This window comes from Mycteria americana, chromosome 9 (genome assembly GCF_035582795.1).
Source record: "Mycteria americana isolate JAX WOST 10 ecotype Jacksonville Zoo and Gardens chromosome 9, USCA_MyAme_1.0, whole genome shotgun sequence".
In the NCBI taxonomy this organism is placed as follows: Eukaryota; Metazoa; Chordata; class Aves; order Ciconiiformes; family Ciconiidae; genus Mycteria; species Mycteria americana.
In genome coordinates, this window is record NC_134373.1 from 24,915,756 (window position 1) to 24,936,648 (window position 20,893).

General features: G+C 36.6%; 1 protein-coding gene across 1 annotated transcript in view; it reads right to left on the reverse strand.

Annotated features, from left to right (window-relative positions):
- SLC4A10 (solute carrier family 4 member 10) overlaps positions 1–20,893 on the reverse strand; it is a 104,447-nt gene that overhangs the window by 44,028 nt on the left and 39,526 nt on the right. Inside the window, exons 5-7 of the mRNA XM_075511969.1 lie at positions 16,449–16,637; positions 4,861–4,952; positions 179–336 (exon numbers count right to left, since the gene is read on the reverse strand). Coding sequence (XP_075368084.1) covers positions 179–336; positions 4,861–4,952; positions 16,449–16,637 — 439 coding nt within the window. The remainder of the gene's footprint in view (positions 1–178; positions 337–4,860; positions 4,953–16,448; positions 16,638–20,893) is intronic.

Here is a 20,893-nt window from a genome sequence, read left to right on the forward strand (position 1 = left end):
TGTTTCTGAATATACCCATACATCATTTAAAGGATGAGTGGAAAGATGTCTCTAAGAGATGGCTTTGTTAAAGAAAGAACCAAATTCATAACTCAATCAATGACAAAGTTGAAGGTCACATCACTCTGCCTCTACACAGTACTCAGAAAAACATGAAGAGAAATAAATGCAACTGTACCTTGTTGGAATCGGAACTTCAGCTAGTCCCGTAAGCAGCACTGCAGGAGATAACCTAACAAAAGCAACAACCGCACGGTCCAGGAACTCCAGTTCACCAACTAAGATGTTTGATGCTTCAGCTCCAGGTGGTATCTTTTTCATGAAGTGTAGGTCAACCTGGGAAAAGTATATTAAATTACAACCTAAAAGCTATTCAGACAGATTTTCTCCCCCTGATTTGTTGACAGGGACTTTCTAGTCACTGCACTATAATCTTAGTTATTTCAATTATACAGTTTCTACTATTCTTGTCTGTTAAATTTTTTTTTTTTTTAAATAAAAATGTTTCTCAAAACCAAACAACTTGTCTTTCATTATTGGACTAATTGTTCTTGGAAACATAGTTGAAGTATTGCAGAATTAATTTATAAAGACAACAAATCACATTCAAAATCTTGTTAAGAATATAGTATTAATTTCCTAGTAATACTTTTTATCAATAATCATAACAGATTCAATAATTCATAACAGAATCAATAAGTCCTAACATTAGAAGAAATGAAGACACCTTATTTTTTCATAATTAACAATCCTAGAAATCATGAATTCATAGTTGCTGTATTATAATCTCAAGGAGAAGAAGAACAGGTTCCCCTACACTTAATTTTCCTTCTATTGCTCTAAGTGAGATGTATTTTTGTTTTCGGATTTAATGGAAGACAGTTGCCCTTCTGCGGAAAATAACAGAAAATAAGCTATGACCATGCTTGTCTCAAGAGTAAACTGAAAGAACAAAGCAGAATAAAAACTTTGGAGTTTTACAGCAGTGATGTTGACTTTTGCGGAGATGGTAGGAAAAGACAGAGAAACAGCTTCATCATGACATTGCTATATAAGCTCAAGGTATTTGCCTGGGAATGTGTTCATTTCTATTTATTTCCTTGGCATCAGTCTAGAGTTTACTCTGTAACAAAGATCGATGTGGAATAATAGAGTATATAATGTATGTTTGATTTCATTATGCACCAGTATTGTCTACATTTCAAAATGCATGAATTTTGTCATTTGCTTTCCTTTTATTAATCTAAACACAACAACAGCAACCAAATCCAATATAAACTGTTAAAGTGGACCATTTTAATGTCTATCTTACAGCCATCTGTCAGTACTAGTTTGCATAGTTTTTGGTAATATTTAGAAAATTGTTTTCTTGCAAATGGCTCTGGCACTAAATCAGAATTCAGATATAACACAGTTGCCTGTGTAACGAAATCTTATTTCGCTGAGATCACAAAGAGATGTGTAATGCTACCCTAAGCTAATCTAGAACGATGATGAAACCCCTCACACAAAGTTAAACAAGCATCAAATCAACCTGGAAGGTTGGAGACCAAGTACTTTTTCAATGTAAAGTATCAGTGAGGTAAATTCTATTCCCCACTCAAATCACAAAATAACTCTTCAGGGTTAAATACAAAGCCCAAACAGATTCACTTTGCACCTAATTGTGGTGTCGTAGGTCATTTATAGTTGAGAGAAAGGAAGTAGTCTTTCAGGCACATAGCAACGTGCATTCTGTACTGATTTTACCTTGTGAATGGATTTAACATTTAATAACTAATGTCTCATGTACAACATGCCACAGTTGTCACCTTAAGGTCCCACTAACGTACAAATCACAGGATCAGGATTCAAATCTGAAAGACACATGCAGTCTCCTGTCTACCAGAAAGTATTTCCAGATACGTTTCCTGTACTATTTATCAGCTTGAGATTCCAAAACCTTTTAGGTAGTGAACAGAGCCCCAGTTAAAAGGAAAGTAGCTGGCAGAGAAGCATCAAACTGGGCAAATACACCCAAACCCCGGGTGTTGCTTCTGCTACATAATGAAAGCAGAGGTGGCCCTGGAGTGAATCTGGGGCAATGGCAGAAGCTACATCCTTCAAATGCTTCATCTAACCTATCTATTATACATCTCTTATCCCAAGAGGTCTTTACCTGGAGAGACCTCATGCGCATCTTAATCTGCACCCTAACCTGAAGCACATTCATGACCTGGCACTAAATAGTCCCAGTAAGCTCCGATTAAACATAAAATTAAATAACTAATGTGGAGGCCATTCCCCTCCAGGGCAACTCAAGGACTGAACAGAGTGGTGGGGACCTCCCCCAGAACCAAACATAAATTGACATGAAGACAAACAGAAAATACACAACATCACTTCTTAGGAAAGCCGTGACACATATTTATGAAATTTATTTATAAGCAGAGCCAACCAGCATTCAAAAACAAGTCAATTATTTCACATGGTATTTGAAAGACCAAACTCTGTCAGTATGGGACCAGGGTTTGATTCAGAAATACTGTTTCCATGTGGAGTGTAGGAACGTTGCCATGAGAAGGGACGCAGGTGCAGTCTCTTTATGCATTTCATATTTCAGGACAACTAGGGTTCACTTCAGCCTCTGGCATAAGAAGCAGAGACCAGCCAGATGCAGTTGTGAAACTGCCATCCCCATCCTGCTCAGACACAGGATAAAGTGGTGCTGTGACAGATCACCTCCATTATCACCCCTGGAATACAAAGTCCTTGTGGTGTCCCCAGAGGAAGACGAGTGACACATTTACAAGTACAAACATCAGAAACTATGTCTCCCTCTCTGTGCTACTGAAGTAACATTGAAGACAACTTTTAGTGCCATGTCTCACATTATTCATAAATAGATACCAATACAATCAACTCAGTCTCAGTCCTGTATTCAGATCAAGACAGCTTTTTGAATCAACTCCAAAATTTGGAATATTAGAAGTAGCCCAAGGGAGACAGATTAGCAAGGAGAGAATATGTGAGGTAGTCAAAGGTGCTTTTTTGTAGAAGATAAATGAAATTAATATGTGGAACAAAATTAGAGCAAGAAATCACAATACTCAAGAGAAAATTAGTGTACTGCTCTACTTTCCTCTCAATCTGTGCACATAACTCCAGTTAAAACCATTGGGAGTTATTGCAATAGCACATTTCAAGGGGAAATTGTACTTTACTTATGCATCTTCAAAAGGATAAATGGATCTGTTTAAAGGCAGTCAAAAAAGGTATTTAGATTACAATCCTTTACTGTTATTTCATTTCTGCAAACAAAAGTTGTTCCTTTCATATTCCTGACATCCTTGTTGGTATCTAACACTGCTGAGGCTAGCCAAAAGATGACACATTGATCTCTTCTCAGGCCAGTTTAAATAGGAAGAGCTCTTTTGGTCAGCAAAGCTGCAGCACTACAAAAATAGTGAGTGAAGGATCAAATGATGCAGCCTCCATTCTTGTTTAATACAAACATCATGCAGCTAGATAACAGACTGGGATTTTGATCCTACAACATTCAAAGCAATTGGGGAAATGTGCAAGAAAAGCACTACTGAAAGTCATGTCGTTCCCTTTAGGTTGTTATGAGCTTCACCTCTGCACAGCTTAATTTTGAATAGACAGCTTTATTTATATTTTATACCCTTTACAAAATTTTACATCTTGCTATTAGAACACTTGCCAAAACAATTCGTTTTAGTTAACACTTTTAATATAAATGTCAGGAAACCAAAATCATACTTGCCTTTTTAAAGCATTATAATCTTAGTTTTAAATATTTTTAATGTATTAGCATTATTTTTTTAACAACTTGTCACTGTTTATAGATCTCCTTGCTACCTCTGTAGAAATGTGGTCCATAATACATCCCCAGCCAGCTTCCTTTCTTTTCACTGTCTTTGACAAAAAGATCTGTTTCCCGTCTTTATTTCAGCCATATACCATTCCTAGTCTGGCGTGTTCAGTCAAGAATTCAAATGGTGCAAATAGCTACTGCTGCTAGGAAATAAGTCTGGCACCAGATGGAGCAATCACATAACTCTACTTTTAGCTCAGCTGCACTAACATTAAGATTCAACAGACTCAAAGTGCTGTTCTTCAGAATTTTGGTTTAAATCACCTTTCTTCACTTACTCAACCTTTGTTGTATTAATGTGTCAGCTGAAGTCATCCATCCCTGTCAGTCTGTCATCCGTATCTAATGTGACAGTTTGTTTTAGGTACATACAGACTTCTTAAACAAATTAGGATTCTCCTTTACATTAAAGCTGAGAAGCTGTTTGCTTTTCTTTGCTATCTAACATTGAACTGTCATTGCAATCTCCACTACTGAACAGTTAACATCTTTTGTGAAGTGTACCGAAATATCTTGGCTTGCCAGAAGAATTAAGTTATAGGTTTACAGAAACACATTCTGTTTGAGACATCTGGAATCCACGAGTTCAGGTTATAAAAAGCGTAGTTTGCATTCATGCATTACTTCTACAAAAAGTAAAAACCTGAGAGGTAAATCTGAATTATAAGAATTCTGAATTACTTTCCTCTTTAGATAATTTTCTGTTAATTTGTAAAAATTCTCCCTACAAATATACACCTATGATATTGCCATGCAATAAATTTATCTATGTTCTTAAACTGTGATTTCCTGTTACCAGTAATTTATCAAGAAAACGAAAAATTCTTTTTTGTTATATACAAACTGTGTTGCAGTGCACACAAAACTTTAATGCTGAAGTAAAATTTGCACTTCACAGTTCTTCCTGATTCACATGGATTAATTTAACTTAAACGATCTATTTAGTAGTCAGGAAGCTCTCTTCACCATCAGTGAACACTTACCTTGCTAAAGTCAACGGTGCTGTTTTCTCTGCTCACATCATTTTTGTTTTCAATACAGGCTGGAGCAGACTGTGGGGAAACAATTTGACCTGCTAAAAAAAGTAGCGTTATTACAGAATACTAACAATTACTTCTATAAATAAAGCAACATCTAATGAAATACTTGTTACATTTCATATCATATGTATATGAAGCATCTAGACATGGCATTTTAATTAAAGACTTATTTAGAGCAACACATTCTCAAAAGACAGAACATTTATCACGTGCAGTTAGGAATGGGAGAATATAATTTAGAAAATGTAAAAGATACTCTTGAATATTGGAAGACAAACTTTCTATGCCAATTCAAGCTTACAAATTTTAAGATATTACATTTGAGGAAAGTCCTGCATTCACATAGTTTTTGTAAGTAATTTGAGGAGCTGCCAATTTTGGGCAATATCTGCCTACAAGAATACTCCTCACTGACTAAAACAGGATTACTAATTTTCATAAATTTACTCATGTGTGTAAGAATGTCCTGATTATAACAACAACTACAAAACCCAGCATTGAAGTTGGCTGCTATAAAAATAGATGTATTGGAAATTAAGATGATTTAAAAACTCAATATCGAACAATGTGATTATTGACATGTGTAACACAAAGGTTTCGGCAAACACATTTTCAAAAAATTCCAGTGAGGACTTAGTAAAGTCTTTTATAGAAGTTTTAAAAATATCTCAAGATGAGAAGTGTTTAAACACGCCTCAGTCTCGTGTAAGCAAACAGTAAGCCTTGTGACCAACAAAATTTTGCCAACGAAAGCTCAAAAACAGGATTAAGTGACACGTATATGTCACATAAAGCATATTTTTACTTAATGCCAACATTGCCCCCGTGCACGGCCAGAGGCCACCATGCACACATTGAGGGTGTGGGGCTGGCAGTAGGGCAGCACACAAACCCCACAAGGTGATAGGCCATTCCCTGCTTGCCTTCACTTTTCCTCCCCAGCACGGCAGGAGCCGCACACAGCTCTGAACACCACAACAAAGTACAGGGAAAAAGTACCAAATACATGAGCCAACTATCTCTTACTGCCCTAACACATACCCAGGAATAACTACAGAGTCCAACTGGCCCAGAGTCAGCATCTCATGCCCAGCATATATTTGTTTCCATAGCAAATAGTCTCTCATATGACTGAGAAATGATGATGTGAAAACATTGGTTCTGGTGAAAAATCAACCTAAACTTGCACAGTAACAAAGACCATATGTTCAAGATACTTGAAGATGAAGACAGTCAGAAAGTCCTAAGCTAGGCACATCGGGCATTCAAAAAGCCACAGCGTCTCCCCTCACACCGCTGTTACACACACATGTCCTCAGCCACAGCCAGGAAACAGAGCGCGTCGCAGGATCCAGTCTGAACAGGACAGCAGACGTGTAAGAGTATCTCAGCCACTGCCAAAATACTGAAGTATCCAGCTTGGGTCACAGCTGAGCACCACAGTATCCCTGTCTAAGTCTGGTCATGAATTCCCAGTTGAAACACTTGCTCAAGGAAAATGTTGGTTTTCATGAAAATCAACATCTAATTTTCCACTAGACAAATCTCCCATAACACAAAACAGTTTTTAGACTCTTGTGCTGCATCCTGGTAGCATAGCCAGAGAGATTTCACTTGGATTAGGAAGTACAGGAACAGAATGTTTTAAAATGTATTGCTAGAAATCTTATTATTAAAGGTATCAATCTTAAAAATGTAAATATTACCATTTTGTCTCTGATTCAGGACAAGGACAGATCAAAACAAGAATAGAAATTAGGGCTTTTGTTCAGCACTACAGTAAAATAAACAGAGAATGGCAAAAAAACAGACATGACAAAAAACCAAGCATGTTAACCTAACCAAGTAAATAAAAATAAGTCAGGATTAGACTTTACATATGAGAAGAATAAAGGACTGATTTCAGAAAGCAACATATTAATGTAACTTAAAGAAATTCACATTAAAAAAGACTATTAATTCCTAAATGTCACAAGACACAACTTTTGCAAATCGGAAGCCAGAAATTATTAAATATGCAAGATGCTTATAAATGGTCATTCAAGTTGTCTGTTTTAATTATAACTTAAAGAAAAAACACTGAGTTCTATCATTGTTACACCATCACCTGTACACTATGTATCCCCATACACTACTTCACACTGTAATTTTTTTTCTGTATTGCTTATTTAGCAGTCTTAGAATTATTTTTACAGGAATCATTCTTTAGTATCATAACTATTAAAAATAATTAATTATAAATTTGATTTCTGTACTATTTTGGAGATTTTAATAACGTAACAAAAAACCTTCCACTAATTCTAACAGCGGAGCCATAAAACACTCAGGGAAAATTTCTGCCCTGACTTACTCCCACAAAACTTTAAATCTAGTAATATTAGACTTTCTTAACTCTTAATTTCTTCCTTTTAGACACTCCCCTATATGCTATGATCTCTACAAAGGGAAATAATTGTAATAATTACTCATATTAATATACATACTATGTTATAAAGATGTTACAGGAAAGCAACAGAAATAGTAGTTCATTACTTTCTGTTGCTAATTAGGGATTTACATTTATACTTTTTTTTTCTGGACCTAAAAATTCAAGAAAATGAGAGCAGGGATATCTGCCAGGGAGATAAAAATATTGACCAACAAAGGAGTCAGAGCATGGACCACCTGTTATAAACACTGAAGTTTTAACATCATAATTGGAGGTGTCAAAAGCCTCTAAGCAATTAGCATAACAGTCCAAAGGCTAACTTTTAAACATTGTGTCCACTTTTCTTTTAGGAGAAAAATATGTAAAAATATACATAGTAGGAAATAAAAGCCACAACCAGTAAGTATGTGAAGTTTATAAGAATAGCATATGTTCTTTTTCTGTGCCAACAGAAGACCTCAAACTTTGATTTACCCATATGTTGGAGTAATCTGAAAGAACACAAATTTTACCTTGAGGCAGTAAGAGATGTTTAAATAGCTCTGCAACTTAAGACAGCTTTCTGGATCTTGGAACAAGAAATTTGTTTTTTTTACTGTATTGAATAACAATAAAAGATACAAGGTAGAGAAGACAGGTAACTTCACTTTTCACATGATAGTCATGGGGTAAGTTTTTTAAAGAGCATCTTAAACACCCTGCAGGAATGCGTATTTCTTACGCAACAATACAGTCAGTAAAATGCAAATCTGGAACTCTGCCTCTGTGTGGCCCTTCAACAGAAAAGTAAGACAAAAAGTACTGGTTTTTTGAGAGATTTTTGCTCCTGTACACATTTAGTTTGTTAAATGCCTATATATTTTGCACTGGATAGTAGGTGGATGCAGTGCTATGGTGGCCCTCTCCCTAGGAGCAGGACTGCAATGCTACACAGTTATTTTTATATACGGTAGCTTTCTCTAATTCTGAGCTATGAAGCCACAAAAATTCATAAATGTATTTAATTTTGTGAATAATTTCATGTTGACGTAAAGGAGATGTCTTTGGGGTGAATACTGTTAAGCACATGAGTAATTCCCAATAGGGTAAAACCAAAAGATACTGATGGCAGCCTAGTGAACATTGGCATCCACCATGCTATGCTGGTTTTCCAACGTCATTAAAAATATTCAGTTTGATAAAGCATGTTGGCAACCATATGTGTGCTTTATCCTCAAGCCGTTCTTAATTTCAGCAACTGATTGTTTTCTCTGAATGAAGAACACCGTTATTGGCACCATGATGGTCCCATGAAGCAACCATCAATTAAAGAGCTATGTGAATGAAGAGGGGAGCTGTCACATCATACCTAGACTAAAACAAACAAACAATCAAACAAAAAAGGCATTTCCTCTCCGATTTCCACCAAAACATCAACAGTCACCACTAGCATCAAACTGTCTCTGGAATACAGGTACACTAATTCCAAGTTTTCTCCAAATTTTATCTTTCTAATATGAGAGGCTTCAAAGCACTATGTGCAAAAAAATCAAACAAACAAAAAACAACAACAAAAAAAACAACCACCACCAAACTAACGCCAAACCCTACCCAGGCTTTAAACACCTGCTCTGAGAAAAGCACTTGTGATGGTTTATTACTTCTTTGAGTTGGCAATAGGGGGGTTAGGCTGGTAAGAATGGTGAAGGCACAAACCATCAACTCCCTATAAGAGGGAATAAGAGCAGCAACAGCCTTGCCATTTATTCAGCTCTTCCATGCCCTGTCCTTGCCAGTTCCATTTCAGCTGTCTCAAGCAAAATGTTTATTTACACACTGTATGGAGTAAATACAGCATTTTAATTTTTAAGAATGCAATGTAGTACTTTGAGTCCTTATAAATGTAAAGTTTAAAAGGCTTGATTTATCCTGCAGTCCATCTACATAAAGCATCTGAAGACCTACATTCTTTGAGAATTCATCAGAGCACCATTCAGATTTTTTAAAGTATCAGTCAAACAAATGCATAATGTGGTATCATTGAAATATCCAGCCTACATACAAAGGAACTTAGTATCTAACAGATAAAACCACAGTAAAATGGGTGTTAAGGCTTATCTATGTATTAAAAAGCCGATATCAGCACAGTTTTTAAAATTATATTTTAAATTGGTGTACATAAAAAAATGAGTGTTTTTTTCAGATAATATGAAATTGCCAGAGCTTTGAATAGAGCAAGAATTCACACAAAAAATATTATGTCATGCAAAGCCAAGCCACTTAAAAATCAAAACCTATCAAAATAAGGTCCATATTTGTTACACTAATAGAAGTTTGCATTTACAGATAGAGCTTAGCATTTTGAGTCTATTAGTCCTGCCAAATTAAAAAAAAAAAAAATTAATCCCAGTAAATTAATGTCACGTGCAACATACTCTCACTCCCCAAAATTTAAAGCTCTAGACATTTAACTATGTGTATTGTATTTATTAATCAAAATCCAAGGGGTCTCTAGAACGCCAATGACAAAAACCAAGAACAATGTATTCAGATACAAATCACAGTTAATGGAAACAAACTGGATGCAACTGACACATCAAAGGAAATTGAATCAGAAAAGAAGTTGCTTATTTTTCTAGACCATATATTTCTTGCCATTCAGAAAAAAAATCTGATTTGCAAGCCACCTATAACAATCTTGAAGCTTTTCACTGCAACTAGTCACCAATTTTATAAATCTAAATGGATACATTGTCCAGATCAAAAATCAAGGATTGAAAAACAGTAAGTTTTCCTAAGTATATGGTAAAATTATAATATAACAGAGCAGTGATACCATCTTTGCAGGCTGAATTGTATATGTACCTTTAGGCCTCTTGATGCATAACATTTTAAATCAGTGGAGAACCATGTCACTCCATTGTACCTGTGTAACTGCAAGCAGATTTGGTTCTCACTAATGATACATAATTTAAGACAATGAGGAAGAAGTCACTTTATCTGTTTTTTCTAATGCTAGGCCTGAATCTCAAGCATAATTCACATGAAGTCATGCAGTTTTAACTAAAATGCTATGATTTGCAGTTTTACAAATTGATGTAAGAAAATGAACTTATAAAGAAATGGCACTTTTCTTTCCCCCAAAACAACATCATTCCACACAAGCTTCTCTTAAGTGTGCCACAGCTGCTGACAAAGGCCTGAGGTATTTTTTAATCACTATAGCAAGAAGTTGCATGCTGTCAAGAAACTGAGACGAAGACATGGGTGTACATTTGAAATGATCTGAAGCCCAAGCAAGAATAGGTATTTATACTACCTCTGAACCTTCAGGGAGTTTACAGAACCCAAAGGATAGGAGATGAGGAAGATACAGAGATGAGATGAGCCTGTTAGGGACAGACACAACAAAGACAGAGCAAAATAAAGAAATACAAAGATGAATGATACAGTTTTATACATATAGATTACACATTTTATCATGGGTACAAGGAAACGTGGAGAAAAAAAGAATAAATATCAGATGAAAATGTTCCTAAATACATGTTATATTTTAGTAATATAAAAACCTGTGGATAATACAAGTTGATTAAAATATATACATTTGAGAAGAATATAAAACAAGAAACAGAGCATTAGCTAATTTAGCTAGAATTAACTATCTTTAAGTTTGCCTTCTCTTCAAGGAAAGCTGGAGCAATCCACCTGATCCAGATGCAATACTGCCAGAAAACTTGGGAATATATATGGCATTCGTTGTGACTTATTCCCAAAACAAAGGAACACAGTCACGTACCTAGGAACGCCTCCCTACCCTTTTCATATGGCTCCAAGTAATGTCTGTGTCTCCACGTGGTAGTATTGACATCAGAGTTTCACATGCTGTAAACTAGCTCTGAGTTATGGCATAAATGCTTGAATTGATGTTTAGGAGAGATTAGGAAACTGAGGAAAGTAACAAACACCATCACATAACTGGTAATTTAGACTTACTGGGATACTAAAGCATACTGTCCTAAATTAGACACCCAAGCATTTGGACACCATAGTCTGAAATGCCTCCACGTGTGTTCATACTCCCATAAAACAATGAAGAAGTTCAAACCAGCCCATCATGCTAACTGAAATAACTGGAAAAAGGCTTGAAAAATCACATGTCAAAATTAACTGCTCCAGCAGCTCATGCTGTTAACTCTGAAGATCCCCAATTTAATATGCCATTACTTTCTTCCAGCTCTTTGGCATATCAATAAACCTCTCCTTGAAATTTCAGAATTTTTCAAAATCAGACATGATATGTGGCATAATGCAATTTTTACACTAACAACGTGTCTGCTCTGACATCAAGGGAGAAGAAGCAGTTATAAACGGCATACGTATGGAAGAGAAAACAGGCACAAGTTCATGTTATTATGGATAAAGAACACTTCAGCAAGGTGCATGGAAATACAATTCACAAGTCACTTACCCTGCCATGCTCCTCTCCCCTACTTCCTTCCTCTTCGACTTTAATCAGTAAAAGGTCTGTTAGACCTCATTACATATATACACACACACCCCCCCACACACATATTCTGAAGTTTAGACTAAAAATGAAATAGCCAGTTAAAAAAACTAAAATGTTTACATGACAAAAACTTCTTTTCCTAGCTACGTTTTCGTCAAATCAGCTACTTTTCCATGCCACACATGCTTCAATTCTGAATCGCAGAACCCTTTATAAAAGGGGAGAGGCTTATGAAATTATTTTAGCATTCCTCTAACAATAGAAAGGTGTTGTATATTTTCAATTGTCTTTGGCTTTTTAGACCATGTCATAGGAATTTACAGACACAGCTCTCAGGTCTCAGAGTGAAAAACCTACTGATCTCAATAAAAATGAGTTAAATTGCTTTACAAACCAAACTTTCTAAAGATTATTTACTAACGATGAAGATTCATATTTTTACCTGCCTTTTACAGTATGTATGCTAAAATTACTTACCACCCTCTATTTCGGGTATTTGGTGTCAAATTAGACTTTTAAAAAAATATATAATTTTTCCTGCCTTTATGCCAAATTTGACTGTCGGTTTTTATTGGAACATCAAAAGCAGGCTTTTAATTCTCACAGTTTTGATGCTTAATGAAAAGTGAAAGTTAAACACAGCATGGCAGCATTAAAAATGCATGGTAAATCCATAGCACCCTGACATCTTAGCCCTGCAGAGGATGTGAAGAAAAGCCATTGTAAACAAAAGATAATACTACTAAATACAAAGCAAATTAATTAGAGGGTCTGACAGACTCTTAAACAAAGAAAAAATGGAGGGAGAACATATGTACAAATATCTTGCAGCAAAGATATCACAGTGGTCTGTCAGCAGCACAGCCATATATTGAATTTAAATTTATGTCTTCATGTTCAGACTTTGCTCCTGAATATCTGGAAATTGATACATTGATAAGCTAGCATAGTCAACAACTTGGACAAAGAAGGGGTTTTGCATCCTCAGCTGTACCATGTAACCCAGATGGCAAGGACTTAAGGCTCTGAACCACCTATTTTACAAACTACAGACCGCTAAGGATTGTTATCAGTTAAACTGTCTACACTAAACCCAAATTTAACCAAACTGAGAATTTCCTTTTGTGCAGATAAGGCGTCAAAGTTCCCCCTGCCTCATTTCACAGGGACAAATAAGTGGCCCTTCTAAAGCTCCTGGCACTTGCTGGTTTTGAAAACTCTGATCTCTGAATAGGGGTAAACTGAGCTGTAAGCTCATCAGTAGTACCTGAGAGGATCTGTTTTTCTCTCTGCGGTCTTCTAGGAGTTAAGCTTCTCATCCAGAAAGTAAAAGCAATAATAAAATATTTTACCATTTTAATGCATTTTTTTGTATTAAAAAGAGAGACCAATACTACTACTGTTGGCAATATATGGAACATTTTACGTTCATACATTCTACACAATGTTTGTGCACAAATGAGAATAAGCAGACTAAAATGATGCCTTGATTGCATTTTACCAGTTTGTCCTCAGGAAACAAAGATGTGTCTCACAGCACACTCTTGACAATAATATTAGGTGTTTATATCCCTTAATTTTGCTTTCTTTTACACATATTTAGCTGATTTTTCTTTTGCTTTCACCTGATCCAAAGTTATGTTTTAACAACTCATTTTTGTATTATTAGGAGAAGCTTGTACAGACGCTCCATGGCAATCTAAAAAGAAATATAGCTGCAGTAAGCATAACACTGTAGCTGAACTCTATCATTCAGGTCATGAGGCAACGGCAGAAGAAAATTATCAGAAACCTCGCTGCTACCCCTGGTCAAGCTTCTAAGGACAGCAGAGTTCCTGAAAGCTAAGCATTTCAGTGTAGATTCCTGCATAATTTATACACCACATACTACGGCAAGTTACCCAGGGTGAAGAGATAACTAAGAGTATGCCAGAAGAGGTAGCAGTCAATGTGCCTGAAATTAGGCAGCTCTCCAGAATCATCTCTTTCCCCACTCCTTTAACTAGAGTACTGGGGCAATAGTTGCCACTCAAGCCCATGAGCTGCTTATTTGCTGTTGTCTTGAAAAGGGAAAAAATTGTGATTCCTTTTAAAACCGAAAACTTAGACTGAATTTTCCTCTTCTAAAGCTAATACTAATTCTAGTACAATTCAGGCAGCAAAATAAGATTCAGACTTTTTAATGTAACAGGGTAATGGATGGTAAGAGAGAAACTTAAAATAAACCAACCCCTCTTTGCTTTATCACAGGGCCATCATCTATTTTGAAGAGGTCAATGCAGGAGACTGCCAAATGTGCATTAGCACTTAAAGGATGCAAGGAAGCAATGCTTCAAACTGATTAAAAGACATCTGTCTCCAAAAAGACTTGGTTTGAAACTCTTCACTGTAATTTAGATAAAAAGCTGATTTACCTTCATATAAATGTTCCTAAAACTATTTAGATTTGTATTGTTTATGGTGCATTTAATTTAATTTAAATTTACATAGTGAAAGTGACTAAGCCATTTTTTTAACCAGGGGTTAGAGTGCTCTGAGGCATCTCTACATAAGCACGTGAACTGGAATTCAGTAGTTTTTCATCTTGCAAAATAAGCTAACTGGAATTCAGTAGTTTTTCATCTTGCAAAATTAGCACAGACAAATGAAAACCTCTAAGACTGTGTCTCCCTACTTACAGAATCACTTAACCACTGAGTATATAAAATTAGTGTGTTTAATATGGACTTAGATGCTGTCCTGATCAGAATCTATTTTTTGGGGAATTAGATAGAGATACAAAGGTTCCCAGTAGGAACTTAGGCAAAAGTGAGATGTTTCTGGAGTGACGTACTGCATCAGTTCCACTAGCAGACACAGAAAGTTACTGAAATTGAGCTTCTGATACTTTCACAGCTTGCCCTGAGGGGTCTTTTTAAGGAGACCTACTGCTTATTTGTTATATATGACCTAGTGCAAAAAGCTTATGGAATACAAGCTGCTATCTTGCGTCCTGTGGAAACTGAGAAATAGGAACATTATAGCATTAACTTTCTTAAGCGTCTCCTGAATATTTGTTTAAAGTCATCAGCAAGAGTTGCACAAATCAAAAGGAAAGTTGCCTTAAGAAGGACGGACAATCATCCTACTTACTTTTACTCTTGTTCATCCATATGCATAATCACACACATCTTAATAAATATTTTTCCCTTACTCTTAAAACAATATTTTGGCATAATTAATACGTTTCTATTTCATATCCTCTTCAGATGAAATTTTATGTTGCCTTTTAGGTCTGAGAGTCTTCCCCAGGGAAGCAGCTAGGTTTAGAAGTACCTATTAAAACTTTATATGGCAATGATTGAAAAAGGTTCTTCCTGAAACCAAAGTTAATCTTTATACCAACAGCCCCATCTTTCCAGATCCACTGCACCACTACTCTTTCCCCTTCTGCCCTATGCCTCACAGCACATGGCTACCTCTTGCACCCTGCACCTTCCCTGTGCTACGGCTGTTTCCTTGCTCCCCACTTCCCCGGGTGAGGGGGGAGCTCAGTACAGCCCTGAAGCAGAGAGACAGCAGAAGGGACTGAGATTTCACTAAAGCTAAGGCAATTTCTGGAATAAGAGTCACTATAGTCCAATGGTGTTCAGACAAAAATGTTGTGGGTATTGTTATGATACTGGATACAGAGGCTCAGTAATTCTGCAATGTATAATTCTAGTGAATTAATTGTAAATATTTGCAAAATTTGGCTGCAAGCTTCATAACACAGGCCTGTGTCCATATAAATAAGGAAGGGACAGTAAGAAATGATCTTTCATTATGATTAACCTGTAACAACAGTACAGCTTATAAAGGCTTCTGTAAAAGCGAGAAAGAAAAAAGTTAAGCCAATATTTTACTGTAGAACCACTCTGCAAACGTGCTCTCTCATTTTCATGAACATGATTTTCCAAAAAGTGATTTTCTGAAAAAACAAGGTACAGTTCTTGCGGCATCTCTCCAACAGTGTCATCCTGAAAATGTTTTTCTCATTTTCCAACCCCTCAAACTCAGCTATGAAATCTGAAGCACCAGTTGAACACTAGCTAATGCATACACTGTCATAAACTTAGAAACTATTCCAACAATCCATTACATTTTAACTAAATAGGCCCTGGATAGTGAACAGAAGTCAAAAATAGTCATATCACATTTCTGGCACTAATGGCGCATGTCCACAGTTCAGAGCAACACTGTGCAAAGATGTTCAAGCTCAGTCTGAAGGATTGCACAGAGTGCCTAAAGCACCACAAGTGTACTTGAGCTGTGCTGCACCGGGGATAATGTACCATGCCAATTACCCAGGACAGAATGGCATGCTAACACAACTAGCCTGCTTCCAACATCTGAGCTAGTTCCCCTGAATATCTCTGCACAGCCCTGAATTGTGCACAATACCTGAATTTCAAATTTAAACAGGTATGTTACTGAATGCATAAGAGGAACCACTCTCATGTAAAAGGTACCACTTCTACACAGTAGCTTTTCAGAGCAGAATCACACTGAGATCAAGCTGTGGGTAGAAAGCACATGAGATACTGAAGAGGCAGATGTTATTCAAAGCTCAAAATGCAAAATAAAGCAACGCATTACCATTTTTATCCATGGAATGGGGCTCAGACTGCTTCTTTCCAATATCAGCAAAGGATCTCACGATTGGGATCCTGTTGCTCAGCTTCTTCTGGTTCTGATGGTGATGTTGTTTCAGTAATGCCTCATGCACTCTGTGACGAACATCCTCACTGAGCTGCCCAGAACCCACCTGCTGGTCCAGAATCATATCTGAAAATATATACATAAACATAATGAAAGAGGGGAAAGAGGAAATATTTTATTTTTTAAATTGCAATAATAAGAATTAGTACCCTACAGGATTACAAAAGAAAGGTATCAGTTCCTTTAATGCACTAGAATGAAATGGTAAGTTTTATCTAGAAGTGCTTCACTCTCAGGAAAAAAAAAAAATCCAAAAGGATGCTATTAATGTAAAAAAGTCAATCCCTCAAAAGATATGCAGCTCCCAAATTAAGGTCACCTATGTAACTTTGAAGTTAGTCCCTAAGCACTCCCATACATAATGCATTTAAACCCAGGATTACGATGCGTATAAGATGTCTTTTTTTTTTTCCAAATAACCCTTACCCTATTTGCTACAAAGGACTGGCATGCTGTGAGGAAACAACTTTTTTATTCCCTTTATACTTACCACAGGAGATCACAGTCTAGCTCTTTATTTCTTATAATTACAATACTTTCAGTACAATATAAAGACATTTCAGATAAGACAATATACAAAATTTGCTGCATTATTTGCAAATACTTAATAGGATCTCATTCTACTGATGGATGTACATGTTCCTGCAAGACAATCATTACATGGATGTGTAAGTGAAACTGATCCCTCTGCTAAGCAATTGCAAGCATTTTTGCAGTCCAGTGGCAGAAAATATTCTTACATATTCATATTCAAAACTATTTGTAAATATGTGCATTATGTATTTCAAACAGGAAAGAATTGTTGAGAATTTTGTGGGATTTTTTTAACTATTATTTTGGGAAATCCTGCTAGGAACAGTAATAATGCTTAACAGAAAAAGAAAGGAAAAAAAGAAATTCTGTATCAAAGCAATTAAAACAGCATTTAAGTACACACTGTCCTTGTATATTGGAAGAAACTGTACTGCACAAAAACAGTGATATAATAAGCTGAGTCAAAAACTCCTTGTACTGAAAATTCAGACAGCTCATGATTCTGTGCTGCAGTCAGATTCATATCCACCAGTAAACTCAGTGGAAAAGCAAGCAGAGCAGAAAAAATAAAAAGCAGATGCATCATCAGCAGAGACATAAGTTGTCAGGTCTTTGATAATTGCTAAGAGCAGGAGAAAAGAAGAGAGATAATAAAAGGCATTAAGTAATTATGCTGGTTAAAAGCGGAGTTTAATTGCTAACAGTCAACTATGCACTGTATATACATTTAAAAAACACAACAGTTTTTCTGAAGTTCTCAATAGCCACATAACAAGCCAACATATCATATACATAGCTGCTTTAAGAGCTGAACAACAAATTACCTGCATATTTCACTTACCACGAAGAGGCTACCAACAAACCTACATCTCTATGACGACACACACAAAAAGACAAGGCTAGGTCCACAGATAAATGTAGCTGTCAACAGATGCAAACACGAGAGATGTATCCGGATCTCGCAATGAAGAGCGATGCAGAGGTTTTCAACATTGCCTTTGACCCCCTCCAGCAATTACATTCTGAGCAGTTTTAACAACAGTGTTGACCAAACAGCTCACACCCAACAGTAATACTGCCTGGTGGTGTGCCTAAGCTAATAAAACCTGTCTTCAGGGTGCTTCACCTGACTATGAAGGGAACTTTTATCTCCAGGAAAGGGAACTTTTATCTCCAGGGTTAACTCAACCACCACCAGGTCAGTTATCTCTGCACTCCCAGTCTAGACAAACACAGTTTTTCTATTACTCTAGACTCTCATGGAAGAGATAGGGAGGCATAGCAGCAAGATGAGCAAGAAAGGCAAAAGAGAAGGTAACAAAAGTTCAAGAGAAAGTCTTCAGTATAATTTTTTCAGAAGGAACCAAGAATTTGCAACACATGAGAAAAAGAAAAGAAAGCTCCAGCTCCAAGAAAAATATTCATTTTCCTGCTCAACTCTACTGTCTTTTGAGGAACTGCTTCTACCCTGAGGATGAGACTATCTTCCCTTTAGATAGACTTAGTCCATGAATTTGCATGTCACAGTTCCCAAAACAGGCCAGTACTTTCTGTAACATGACAGGGGATCTTCAGAAGAAAAAAATAAATAATAAATACATAACTTAGGGCATCTGTGCTAAAGCACAATTGAAATGATCCTCTCCCCCCTCCTTTTTAATTCTGCTGACCAAAAGACAAATTGTAGAAGATGCAAAAACAAAGATTACCTTCTTTGAGCTGCTCTAAGACAGAAATCAAAAGGAAGAGCTGAAAAAAAGGACTCCTCTAGAACAGGCAAATTTAGGATTGTGGTCATCACCTGGCTTACAGATCAGTGGAACTCCACTTGTATGGTGTTATTCCTGGAATTACAGTATCTTCCATATTAAATATTAAAATATATTAACTGCTGAGGATGATGTCAATATTTAAGATGATCCACTTGAGGAGAGAAAATGCCAGGAAAAAGAAAATCATATCCCTATCCTCTTCCTTGCCTAGATGCTCTGCTAGACTCATTAACAGTCACACAAGCCATGGAGTTAGTGGCAGTGTGGTGACTAACAATTTTTATTTCCTGCCAAACTGAGAAGAAAGTGGCTTACCTCGAGTTTTCTTTTTCTTTTTTTTTTCTTTTTTTTTCTTTTTTTTTTTTTTTTTACAACTTCCCCTTTACTGTAGCACCTGTGCCACATGAAAAAAGGGAAGATGCATTCAGATTTGGAAAGAGTGAAGACGTGTTTTCTTGCCTTGATACTCCCCTCCAGTTGTCATTCCTTTAATACAGACCCACTTGCAGTAGCAGCTGTAGGAGTTTAAATGTAGTCAAATTACTGACAGATTGCTGTATTTTGACCATTTTTTCAAGACCTGAACAGATTTGAAGAGTAGTAAGAAACACTGTCTCCACCAGCACCTGTCATTATTGGGATACCACTTCAGTTTCTTCGCAAGTTTTTCAACATATCTTTTAAAAGCCCAAGCCTCTGCAATGTCAGTGATAACACTCTTGATTGCAAAGGCAAGCTTGACAACAAGACTAAAATGGTTAAAGTCTGAGAGTAAATGGCAAACAGGAGCATTTTAAACATCTCATTTTCAAAACAGACTATTTCCTTTATCCTGTGAGAAGATGATCCTACATACTCCCACCAGTTGAAGCTGCACCTACTTTTCAAAGCCCTGTTTTTCACTTTTGTATCTAGACTACATGGCCATTTCTCCAAACTCCATATGACAAAACAGAGTAAAGAATACAGACCTGAAACTTCACAGCACTATATCTCAGCTACATTCCTGTATAACAATAGAGACTCTCCAGGGTTGCTCAGCAACAAAGGTTTGGGGATTTTTTGTTTGTTTGTTCTAAAGAACTTTCCTCTTGAATGACCTTTTAAATTCTGCAGAGCCCCCTTCTAGCCAGAGACACAGCTTACCATTAGATTTTTCAAGGATGCTTCACAACCATATGGAGCTTTCAGCAAGATGCAGTGTATGGAATATCCACCAGCACAGTGTTACCCATTCTATTAATTGCTCACACCATACCATTTCTGCTGACATAAGGAACACTGAAGGAGGATGTTTCTTCAGTAAGGAATCTTGATTCATACTGGAACCATGAAATAATTTTTTTAAGCTTTTAAAGACAGACATTCTTCCTGCCCTGGTTGTTTAAAAAGATTCAAAGAAACTTAGGGTTTCATATAATTTCAAGAATGTTTTCTCCATTCAGACTCAGTTACAATAAATCATTTACATAAAATTGATTTTGTGAGTAAATGTGAGCAATGACTTAAGCTATTGTAGTAAGTCAAATGTAACTCCTCGTCACCTCTGAACAATTTACCCAGGCTGTGAATTGGAGCATCAGGGGTGCAGACACTTCAAATCAGTTCAAATGCAGGGCGGCTCATGTGCTGCCCACAATGGAAAACTGCATCTATCCCACCTCTAGGGTCGGCAAGGATGCAAAAGCAGGTTGGCTGCTTCCACTCACTCTGGAGACATCTATTACGCACTGCAGCTTTTTACAGAGACATGCGGCCAGATCCACGTGGAGCCATCCCAGGTCCAAGCAAATGAGCAATAAGGAGACACTCAAATGTGGCCACAGCTTGTTCCCTATTGCTCCAGGTTCACAGCATACCCATCACCTCACGTACAATACTACATGAAACTCCCAGGTGAAACATAGAATAAATTTATAGAAGCTATACTGCATTTGCACCAAAATACCTGTGAAGTCGAAAAAGAAATTACTAACAGGTAAACAGGCTGACCTTTGCAGTGGTGAGTAAAGAAAC